We start from the raw sequence: 13,004 nt of genomic DNA on the forward strand, positions 1-13,004 counted from the left end.
TGTAGGTACCTAAAACAAAACCATATTTATATTAATATAAAAAAAAACCCGTGGCAAACCGCATATGACGTCATTGGACAAGAATATCCTTCTACAATAAATTACTTAAATTATCATTTTCTATACACAATAAGATAATTTTAAAAATATTTATGCAAATTTTTAGATATTTATTATGCATTTATATCATATACCTATTCGCACCGTTTAATGTACACCGGCGATATTGACTTAGATTTTTCGATGTTATTGTTGAAAATTAGTCAACATATAGTATAGTAATAGAACATTAAATAACAATTACTAATAGTTGGTACTTTACATAAATTAATTATAAAATATCCTAGAAAGGAATTAGAGGCTGACTCACTGTCTCTACATAGAATTCGTTTTTCGGTATAATGATTTATCATTCAATTCAAATTTAAAACATCCATTAAGCGGTGACCTATTCAATGACGAAGTATACAATCAAAACCTAATACAACTGTGCGACTTATCCGTTTTTCTTTTTTTTTTTTTAGAATTCATAATCGGTTGACCACATCACATGTTTGGCATAATAATGTTTGATTTGTGCTGGCGCAATCAATATGTACCTATTGTTAGTGATTACCATTGTAACATATATATACATTATTAGCACAGAGTGCGAGAGGTGCATAACGAGTGAAATATAATATTATGTAATAAGGATTTCCTCGTTTGGACTAGGTACCATTTCAAATACATTATAAAGTATTTGCAATCCGGCATTCGAGCGCTCACGTTTCCTCAATATTTTTAATCGTCATTCTTGACTTCCCAGAGCCACTATCCACTATCGCCTATTCTTATCGAGAACCACCGACACCAAAACGATTATTCCACATTCATAGACTCGTACTCATAATCGTATAATAATATAATATAGATATTATAGTCGTATGTATAATATGTTTCTATGTATATGTATAAACTCGATGACGCACGCGCATGCGCACGCACACACACATATATTATACATAAGCTTGATATGTAATTTTGCAAATTGTTCGCCTCGAGGCTTACACCGGTTTTTCACTTCCCCGTCCGTTGTCGCTGTACATTATAATTCGTTTTTATGTACAATACGAATAATGCGATCGTCGAGGTTGTTGTTGTTGTTGTTTAGATATTTATCATTTAATACGTAGAAAATTACATCTAGTATAATGCAGGTACGATGTACCTATAAATAATATCACGGCTTAGCGAGGTTGAGAATTTAAGATTAATCCACTGGCTTCGTGCCAACGTTGACCTTGGCCGCCGCGGAAAAACACAGCGTCGGATATCTTTTGCTATCCATCCCACCGAGTCTTCCCCCCCTGCCGGTGGCTGGTCCCTATTACCACTTTGCGAATCGGTCGTCCGCTCGCCACGCCACCGCCGACCGGTCCGTCAAATAATACTATACCTGATCGCACATCAGAACCAGCGTCAGCGTTCAGTAGCGGTAGTGCAGCGACAGCGATCGAAACGGTTTTCCCGGAGAGAAGTTTCCTGAACACATATTATAGTCTCTCCGCTTCAAGTCAGAGTTTTTCTTATACACACCATGTAAGTTTTTCCCCACTACAATTTATTAGACGATCCTAAGTTTTTCGATGCGCGTGTTGACTCGTCGCGACAAACCGAGACATTTTACTATATTATGTTAAAGATTATATTTACGTTTACAAACAAATATTTCATTTCCGTGTTACGATTTTAAGGAAATTTTAAATATTTTAAAATGAACAAAAATCATATGCCAATAAATCAAAATATTTATTATAATATTTATTACTCGATTTAAATTATAATACGGCACAAAACATTATAGGTCCCATGTTAGTAGATAAATCTGGAAACACATTGTATCCATAAATTAAAGTATTTCAATCGTTTTTAACTGTCATAAAAACAAAATTTTGTTTCATATATTTTCATTTTCACTAACATTTTTAAGAATTATAAAATGATATAGAATAATTGTATTATACTTAATATTTTATTATTATTAATAAATATTTACTTCAAATTTTTTTTAAAAAATCTAGATGGGTACATCAACATTTTTGTATAATAAAAGTTAATAATTATATAAATGTAATATTTGACGATTTTTTTTGTTTTATTGTTTTATTTAGTATCCATACAAAGTTACTACTTTTACAAAGATGTCTCAGATCAATAATTTCAAGTCGATGTTGACAATTGCCGTGGTTGTCGGTGTAGCGTTTGCCGCTCCCAATAAAGACAAATCTGAACTGAGTAACGTGAGTACCTAATGTTTTAATCATATTCGTACCTATATTTTCATTTGACATAATTGACACGGACGTTTATTTAAAGGATACACAATACACTATACAAAATAGTTAAAAATAAAAACTGGAATTGGAATTTTTTTTTAAAGGGTGTTAGAGCACCATTTTTATTTTCCCTCTTTTTATTTCTTTATTATTAAGTTCACAATAATGATTATAATCATTAATTTCTAAATTAAAGTGAAATAACCTCTTATAAAATTTAAAGATTATTATTTAGGGTGTTTCATAGCCGTATTATTATATTTTAATTTTAAAGCGAATTAAGAGTATTTTAAGATGTACAAACAATTTACAATTTCAAAATACTCATAACTCGCTTTAAAATTAATATATAATAAAACGCCTATGAGATGCCCTAGATCTTACTTTCAAATTTTATATGAGGTAATTTCACTCTAATTTTAAAATTAATCTGATTACTTATAGTCAATATTGTAAACGTAAAATTTGCTATGTTGCGCGTGGATAAGAGAGATAAATCAAATACTGTGCTGACATTCTCTTAAGAGCTTATTAGTAACAACTATTATAGTTTCTGGGATTGGATCCAAGCTAAGTTTTTAATTTTCTATTTGGATATACACAAGTAATAGGTGAGGTTTAATCAGTAGGCTAAAGTGCTCAATACACATACCAAGTCTGCTTAAAATGTCCGCAGGCTTTCCAGAGTAATGTTGCAACATAAATACACCACATTCGATTTTTTTTGTATACATTTCATATTCCTATATTATTTGTATATCTATCCAACTTTACTATACTTGTCAAAACACTTCACTTCTCCAAATAATTATATTTATATTAGGTATACATAATTGGTATGACTTTGTTTCAAAAAATATTGTTAGTGTAAACCTCGATAAGTCGAATACGGTTCCCTCTATGGTCTCCTAAACATTTACAGTGCCTCTACACAGTATGCACTACAGTTGTACGATAAAATTTAGCCATACCCCACACAGCATTTAGGAAATGATAATATTTTGTTAGTATTTTGAAGTGCTTGAATAATGAATATTTGACTAATAATATTGTATAAATATTTTATTCTCATAAAATAATAAAATATTTCACAAAAATGTTGACTTAATATTTTTATAATGTTTCCATGAAAATGTTTTTTTTAAAAAAATATGATTAAAATCTTTTGTTAATGTTTTTAACAAAATATTTTTCAAAAGTCAACTTCTTGGCCAAAAAATATAAATAAAATATTTTCTTATTATTTACGCAACTTTTTTCAAATATTTTGACAACTATATTGTTTTCCTGAAAATATTTAGGTATACCATAGTTGGGAAATATTAAAATGCTGTGTGGGACTACTGCTTATAAAATATTGTTACTAATGTTACTATACGCGTGTAGCATGTCTATTAATATTATGACGGTGTGATAAAAATTGTAAATGTACGAATATGAGGGATTGGGCACGTAACGGCTGGTGATCGAGTTTAATATTAAAAATCATGATAAATGAAAACTGCTACATCGCCACCACTATTGACACATACATCGCGATATACACGTATTTTATATTTAACGTATATGACATAATATAATATACATCTTTGAACGTATATACGCGGTTTCGTGTATTATTATCCATGTCATCGGGACATATTTAAATATTTTTTTTTTCCTGGAAAGAGGAAAAATTTTTCATTTTTCATTCAAGCAGTTTCAAAATATAAATTCTTTAATAATTTAACCGATGCATGCAGAACAACTAATCTTACCACCATAATAACGATGCAGTTACGCGTAACTAAAAGATTTCCTGGATTTGCAAATTATATTATTTTTATATCTTACCTGTTTTGTATAATTGTAAACATTTACATTTATTACTTCGTATGAATATTAAATGTGGCTAAATGATAGTGAGATGGTCCAGAAATTCCTCCTGGTTACATCACCTATACAATGGCCTTGCGGACTACACGTAACACATAGATCACCCCGCTGACTCGTGCACAAGGACGTTGACTGATGATAATTATATTATTATAGATAGGTATACGAAATATCTACCAACGGACGCTCGTCGTTCCGGTAGTCGATCGCGCCAATTACGCTTATTAGTCAACGAAAATATTATTAAATTTATACAAACATAATTTTATGTTATTAAATCGTTCGTACGCGTATCACGAAATGTACACGAATTTTACGCGCGTACATTGTATTTATGACGATTTCTTAATCATGGCTCACATATTATAATTATTGTAATGTTATAGTCGCGTCGTTATGGCAGTCTTCATTATTGCGCGCGATTTCCCATTATACGTCATCGTACTCAAGTAAATCCACTAGGTAGATACTTATTACATAATAATAAATATACACGCGCACATTCAATAACACTAGATGTTTCTAAATCGCTTTGTATGGTTTTTCTCACACAATTCTCACACATTCGACCGATTGACATATTATAGTGTTGAGAAATTTTCGTTCGCCTAACCAATTTTACCTACCGATACGCTGCACAATGACGACAATAATAATAAATAGTTTATAAATAGAAATAGTTAGTAGGGTGTAACATTGAGGCTGTTGACGTGGACCTTGTTTCTACATAATTAATAATAATACTATACTAGGTATTATGTAGTGCGTGTTATTAAAATCTCAACGGTCGTTAAAGTCTCTCGCGTTTCTTATATTCACGGTCACAACCACTCACTTTATTCAGTCAACATCGACGTTGTGTAAACACATTTCTTTGAAGGGGAGGGGTACTTATAACAGATGACACAGTAATGTGTCTTCGACTTTTAAGTACCAAAACTGCCAGTTTTATTTATGGATGTACTTTGTATACCTATGGGGATTAGACAAGATTAAAGAATAATATATATATATATATATATATATATATATCAATTAAAGAATCTATTAATTATTATTTTTTAATACTATATGGTTTAACATAATATGGTTATACATAATATATATATATATTTATATATATATTATTAAAAAATTATTTTAATTTACAGGAAATTGCTCAATCCGGATCGTTCATTACCAAGAACGGTGACTCTGTGTCTGCATCGTTCGGAGGTTTCCACGCAGCTGCCTCTCTGGCTGACGATGGTAGTGCTATAGCTTCCGCCGGCGGCCACGGTCTTGGTGCCAATAGCGGGTATGGTGCGGGGGGTGCCGGAGCTGGAGCCGGATTCGTCGGCGTCAGTGAATTCGTGTCTACCGGAACGCCAATGAAACCAGCTACCGGAGGATATGGTAACAGTGGAAAACCCGAAGGGCCATACTACCCAGGAGGAGCTGGAGCTGGAGCTGGAATCGGCGGAAACGGTAGCGGTGGTTTATTCGACAGGATTTTCGCCGTGAGTTTACTTATACATTGTACTAAATCATGCGATCTGAGGGTGTTTTAATATTAAATTTAAATATAATATGAGGGGGGCTTTACACACTCGCCATTGTAGTCATCAATCATTAAATTAATTATATCAAATGCAAATATGAAATAGAATCAAATGACCAATTTATTTTGTAGAAATCTGAATCATATATTAGGTACGTATTATATTTAAATATATTTTTGCATAAGTGCGGTCGATGTGGATGTCTAAACTCTCAAAATACCACACTGGCTAAGCTACCTATAGGTACGAAACCATGATCCGAAATGCGGCATTAAAATTTAGCTGCACGTTTCTATACGATGACAGCGCAACGCAGTATACGAGCTCATTAAATATTGTTTATGGGTACCTATATGCGATAACGGAAACATTTTTTGTGTACATAATGACATCATTTTTATATGCATAACATTACAACAGTAAGCGCGCGTGTACCTGTATAATATCTAATATATTATCGCGCTATAGAAATCGCTTATTCAATATGTTTTTTAATGTTTAGATTCCCATCAATGTATTACAGTCTGTCAATACGTACTTAAACCAGAAACAAATGCATCAAGGACAACCAGGTATACATTTACAATAATAAAAGTCATAAATTAATAATGTTTTGTACATTACGCTCGCGTGTGTATCATTGTTATTGATCGATAGGATATATTGTAATATTATTATACATAAAATAATAATGGTTATTTGTTTCTTTTTCGATGTTACAGGAGTCGCGGTTCACGGCCATCACCAGAACAACGGTGTTGCCTCCGCCTCAGCATCTGCTGTAGCTGGAAGTGCCACGTACGGCAACTCTGACAAAGCTCCAGTAGCATCTGCCAGTTCCGACTACGGACACGAGTCTGCTGGAGCCTCCGGAAACGGAAAAGCCGGTGCTTCAATGATGGTACACACAAAAACAAATTACGATGAAATATTCAACGTACGTGTTGTGTGTGATGGTGGTGATGTAGTAGTACACACACACACACGCCTAACTTGGTTCTAACAATCTAATACAATAATAATAACTAAACTCGACTTGGTTTATAAATTTATAAACAATATAATAAATACTGTAAACGTATAATATATTAATATGCATACGGTGATGGTGATGGAATCAATTGGTTACTGAAATTGTAATATCATCATCATTCTCATACATCATATTCTCATATCATAAATATTATATAATAATAATATGCTCATTGTCGTTGTTATCGTTATTATTATCTTTAGGAAATATCTACCGCTGAGATGAATTTCACATTGAATATTTTTATTAATATTTTTAGATCCCGATCACAGCATTGAGGTCCGTCCAGAACCTGTTAAACGGTTAACTCATTGCAGTTACTGAAGGATGATGGTGGTGGTTGAAATGACGTTGAAAAACTATGTCATATATAACAGATGTGTCCACTGAAGTAGGCGCTCAACAATGCAACCACACACACAACACACACCCACATTTAGTCTTCATCGTTAGAACATTGTAATTTGTAATATCATTATAAAAGTGTGTAACGTTTAGTCTATATGTAGCTTTGTACCGTGTGTACGTACTATTTTCATATTTATTATTATTATTATATTTTTTTTTTTGGTATATTAGTATTTGTATAACATATATGTGTATACTATGTGCAGTGAATTTTTTGAAACGTCAGACTCATGTGTAACACATTACCAGACGTGTCTTGTGTTAAATAAACCACTCCATATAATATATATGCATAATATATTTCTATATTATATAACATACCATTGTAATAGTATAAATAGTAATATTTTTCTTTTATTCATACTACAACATTGATTATTCATTATGTATGCGTATGAGGTACTGTGAAATATTATTAATGTAATTTAGTAATAGTAATACGTACGCATGTATATTACGTAGTATACCTACCGCTGGCTAACTTTTGTATTCATTTTTTTTTATTATTATTTTTTTATTTAAACGTATTTTTTAAATAATCATTGAATAAAAATATGGTTCTAATTTATATGATTTTTATAATATTATAATACTAATATTATAATAGTTGTGGTGACGTTATCATATTAATACATAATAAGTACATCTAGGGCCGGCGCAAGGCTAAATTACGCCTCAGGCCAAAATGCCAACTGCCGCCTTTTTCACACAACATTTTACTAATACATTTTTCTAATAAAAATAAAATAACATATTATTATGACGAAATATAATGTTATAAGCGGGTAATAGACAAATATAAACACCTACATATCAATAATAAAAATAAAGAATTCAGAAATGGTCTTAAATTAATAATAAATGGAGGTGGTGCAGGGGCGGCTCCAGAGCCTTGGTTAGGGCGGGGGGCAAGTTATTATTTCACAAAATCTTATAACAAAAAGAAAACAACAATTTTTGCAACAAAAATTCAAGTCGTCTATTTTTAGTCCATTTACCCAACAGGTACATCGTATACACAGTCATACCTTTATATAGTCCATATGACAATATTATAATAATTTAATATGCATTTTTTGTTAACAATAGACATTTATTATAAATACGGCCTCTAGGGTTCCCCCCCGAGGTGGAGTGTACAATAGAACATTAACATAAATAATTTAAATTTGTTATCGATCAAAACTTTTCTCGGTTTTCTATAGATAAAATCGATAATGAGACCAAACATTCATTAGCCATAGTAGATCGTCGTTGTTAGTTTCTTCTTTTTTTGAAAAACTTACATAAAGCAAAAAATATATATATATATACACGGTTTTTTTTATAGTTATTTAAAATTTAAGTTTGGATGAAATAAAATATTTTACAAATATTATTCATGGATTTGAAGCATCTAAAGTTTATTATTATATACAAATAATATTAAATTCGTTTACCCGCATTTTTATTTTCTTTTTTTCTTTATCTTGTATACGAAAAATAATCGATATAATGCTTTGATTTTCAACAAGTATTTTTTTCGGTGGAAAAGTTAATCTAGTTGGTGCATTCAAGAGGTAAAATTACTAGTAGTTTTCAAATTCATTAAAAACTGGAATTTTTACGATTTTAGTTTTTTGTGTAACTTATAAAAAATTACCAGAAGCATGACATTTTCACTGAATGTTTATATTCGCATTTTCTAAACACCATAAAATATTATGATTCGTTATGAACTATTAACGGACATTTTCAAAATCGAATTTTTTTAGTTTTTTTTTCAATGAATTTCAATAAAACTTTTGTTGCATCTTTTTAAATCTAATATTTGATAATGTAATACCTACACAATTCCTCATAAGTTTGTCTAGCCTTATCAAAACAACAAAAAAATTTCCACAAGAAAGTCAAATTAAAATTGTATAAGCGTATGAAGTTCATATTTTTACAAGGTTGGATTTAATTATTTATATCCATAAATTATTAATTTATTTATTAACTATTAAGTAGCTTATGATTTTATTAATATTTGTCATTTGGTGAATTTTATAGATTCTCGTGTCATACTGTCGTCTGTCATAGTCATTCCGCAATCCGCATTCATCAATATTATTGTTGAATTGTCTATACTTTAATTGGCAATTGTTATTAAGTTAATATTTCTCATTCTCATCTTTGTCATTACTCATTAATACAAATAAAGTATTATTATATTTAAGAGTATGGTGATTATTTTTATTAATTAAGTATGCCGTATCCTAAGAAAAATGTACCCATTGTTTGGAATTATTTTCGAAAGGACAATAATCCGAGTGTAGCATTTTGCAAGGGTGGGCAAGTTAATGAAAATAATTAAGTTAAGTTAAGAGGACACAAGATCGATAAGTTAAAAGTTAACAGTTAACAAGTTATACATTTAACTCGATAAGTTAGAAGTTAATATAGAAAAAAAATATCAACTTAACTCAGTTTAAAAAAATAAGGTGGGCAAGTGGATGTCGCTCTGCTGTATAGTAGGTTACAAGTGGGCCACTGTATAATGGATGGTATTAAATTTGAATTCAATGATAGAATATCATTGCATAAGAAAAACGATTCTGAGCGGAGACTGAATGTAGGTATATTTAAGATATATATTATACTTTACAATTATATTATACCTACTACTATTCCAAATTAATCATATCACAATATCCATTAGATACTTATAACGCGTTATACATCAGCAACAAACCGTGATACTATCATGGATATATAATTGTATACTTTAGAAGTTTCAAGTACCCACGAATAATATTATACAATCACAACAAAATAACTAAAATACTTATTCTAGGTTTTTTTATATGTAATTTCGTCCAAATTTGAACTTAAAATGAGTATAAAAATAAACTGTGCTTATACTCACTTCTCTAGTTTTCTTTTAGTATACTCTCTAAATAAACGACTATACGCGGGTATACGGACGTATAGCCCCGTACACCTATTAGAATTTTCGGTGATAAAAACAAAATGTTCTGTATATTTGTAATTTTCATTTCTCAAATATAGTATATTATTTTAGTATATTTTACTATATTTTAGTATTATTGTTCTACTAGGCGTCGGAATATTCTCGTATTTTATATTCCTAAATACCTACACATTTGTTATTGTGTGGCTTTTAAAAAGCAAAGCGAATATAATAATATTATCGTACTCTGTGCAGGGACTGGAACCTTTATGATTTTATGGGTTTCGGTTTCGGTTTCGGTTAATACCGGTTTTAACCCTTATTATTTTATTTTTGCTTTTTATTTTCTTTTATCAATTAAGTTCTGTATAAAAAAATTAATATATTAAGAACTTCTATTTAATGATTGGTACCTATTTATAATTAAGTGTAGGTACCTATTTAAGAATTTAGCTAATATAATATCATTACAATATAATCTTAACATTAAAAATTTAAAACTATACAAATTATTCTATTATATTCAATAATTTACTGACTGTTTATGGAAGTTTCACTATACCATTGAATTCTAAACATTGTAAGAATTCAAAAAACATTATTAGCAAACAAAACCTAAATAATAATATATTTAAAACAAACTAGATATCCACGAGGTACGTACCTATTTTGTTAGTTGATAGTTAATAATATTTAAATTGTTAACCAATAGACAAACATACGAAATATAAATATTATAATTATAATATACTGGTAAGATAATCAACCTTATTATAAATAAATTACTTTACTATAATATATTATAATTAAGGAGAGGAATAGGTACAAAATTCATATATGATAATATGTGTTAAGCTTAAGATAATTATTACATTATAATATAAATTATCAATATAATATTCAAAATATATTATGTTCAACTAATAATTTACACTTGAGAACTTTTTTTTTTATAATTTTTTTCAAATAATCTATTTGTCCTAACTAGTAATTGGTCTTCTAGGTGTGCAGGTGTTATATTGCATCTATACGGCGATAGTATAAATTTTAAGCCTGAAAAAAGGCGCTCAACGCTGACCTGGGTTGCCGGAACAAAAAAAACTATTTGTGCCAGCTGATAAATTTCTGGGTATTTTGTCTTCATTGTCTTCCAGTACTCTAGAATATTTGTCTTGTGGCTTAATCTCTTTTCATCTAATTTGTATGTTTTTAATAAAGTTTCCATTTTTGTTGAAAGTGAATTTTGAGAATTTTGTTGGCTTGAAGTTGAACTTGAAATTGAACTGCACTGGTTATCATTTTCTTTCTGTTTCAGAAAATCTTCAAGTATATCTGTATCATAATTATTAGTCAAACTTTTATCGAATCAACTTGAATTCTTTCAAGTTCTTTTATGTGAAACCAAATATTTATTAAATGTGTAATAGCAATATTACATTGATATTCTGTCAATGTTATGTTGAATCGGGGATCTAAGAAAATTGCTGTTAGAAGAACTTGGTTGTTCATAATATTTAGTTCCCTAGATCTCAAACACTGTACCAACTTATTAGAAAATGTATTGTTCAAGGATTCTGTTTCGATTCTACAAGCAATCCAAGCTCCATAAAAATCAGTAAGAGTCAATTGCTCATATTGCAATTTTTTAGTAAAAATTTTTGCGGGTAAAAGAGTTGTAAATAATATGTCTACTTGTTGCCATTCTAAATGACTCAACTCAACTTTTCTCAGCTTAGGGTCATTTGCTGCCATATTTTGGATAAATGATTTTAGATGTTGTAATCTCTCTAGCATTCAAATGTAGAGTGCCAACGTGTTAGGCAATCCAAAATTGGCAATTTTAATTGCTCCTTTTAGATCAAATAAATATGAGTTTGGTTGCGCAGCTTTCTAACTAGTATGCGAACTTCGCTTAATAATTTATCTATACTGTTGTGCTTCAAGGTATCAAGAACAGCTAATTGTAATGTGTGAGCTACACAGCGAATACCTATAACAAAAATAAACAAAGTTTTGGTGTCAACACTTGATATATTCAATATTTATATTATATTAAGTAGGTAAGTTACTATTAAATTGTATTTATATCAGTTTCTTATAATACATTTGTAAAAATATAATTTAATTAACGTACCATTAAAAATTGAACACTCGCCAAGGTTTGCTAACTCAATTATATTTAATACATGTTCTGTGTTTTCATACTCTTTATCAATGAATTCACTATCTTCGTTGAGAAAATTAGCTATTTGTTCATCATCCAATATTGTTACTGGAGCAGTTTCAGTACTAAATGAACAGGAGTTTTAATAAATTATTAGTTTCTAAAAATATAATTTATATTATTTCCATTACAAAGGGTAGGTTGTGTGTACCTATATGAAATTGACGTAATTTATTCAATCAGGTAATAAGGTCTTATTAAAAATATTTATATGGTTACGATTGTTTTAATGTTGAAAATTACCTAACTTTTTCAGAAATAACAAAAAGAAAAGAAAATTTTCTCATTTAGGTAATATAGTCAAAAATTACCTTTATATATTTTACACTTTACATGTATTACAAATTTTCCTATAATTTTACTATACCTACATAATATGTTAAGTATAATTTATATTATTTAATTTATTTTACTGTGATAGAAAAATACCATGATAGGTAGGTAATAAAGATCCAAATTAGCAAGAACTTATAGAGATAACTGATAACAAATGGTGTACCAATTGAAATTACTTTTGTAGAAGATAAAATCTAACTTAAGATATATATTTAAGAATAGATACAATATTTTTCACAGAAATGATGACCTAAATATATTATAATAATATATAATACTGGGATGCACTAAAAAATAAATATACCTAGGCACAATATATTTTTTTTAAATACTA

The 13,004-nt window shown here is 29.5% G+C and overlaps 2 protein-coding genes across 2 annotated transcripts; one reads left to right on the top strand and one right to left on the bottom strand.

The window, feature by feature from the left end:
* The first annotated feature begins 1,424 nt into the window (after nt 1–1,424).
* Nucleotides 1,425–7,743, top strand: LOC100162393 (GPI-anchored CFEM domain protein A). The gene is made up of 6 exons (XM_016800381.2): nt 1,425–1,581; nt 2,154–2,282; nt 5,345–5,692; nt 6,237–6,306; nt 6,457–6,671; nt 7,027–7,743. Exons 2-6 carry the CDS (start codon nt 2,184–2,186, stop codon nt 7,072–7,074), a joined length of 780 nt encoding a protein of 259 aa, XP_016655870.1. The 5' UTR covers nt 1,425–1,581; nt 2,154–2,183; the 3' UTR covers nt 7,075–7,743.
* A 3,347-nt stretch (nt 7,744–11,090) lies between these two features.
* LOC100571344 lies at nt 11,091–11,862 on the bottom strand. Its single transcript, XM_008191950.1, has 3 exons — nt 11,547–11,862; nt 11,189–11,442; nt 11,091–11,135 (listed from the first exon to the last, which is right to left on the bottom strand). The coding sequence occupies exons 1-3, from the start codon at nt 11,860–11,862 to the stop codon at nt 11,091–11,093; spliced, it is 615 nt and encodes a 204-aa protein (XP_008190172.1).
* Nucleotides 11,863–13,004: the final 1,142 nt, after the last annotated feature.

Source organism: Acyrthosiphon pisum, chromosome X, assembly GCF_005508785.2.
Source record: "Acyrthosiphon pisum isolate AL4f chromosome X, pea_aphid_22Mar2018_4r6ur, whole genome shotgun sequence".
Classification (NCBI taxonomy): domain Eukaryota; kingdom Metazoa; phylum Arthropoda; class Insecta; order Hemiptera; family Aphididae; genus Acyrthosiphon; species Acyrthosiphon pisum.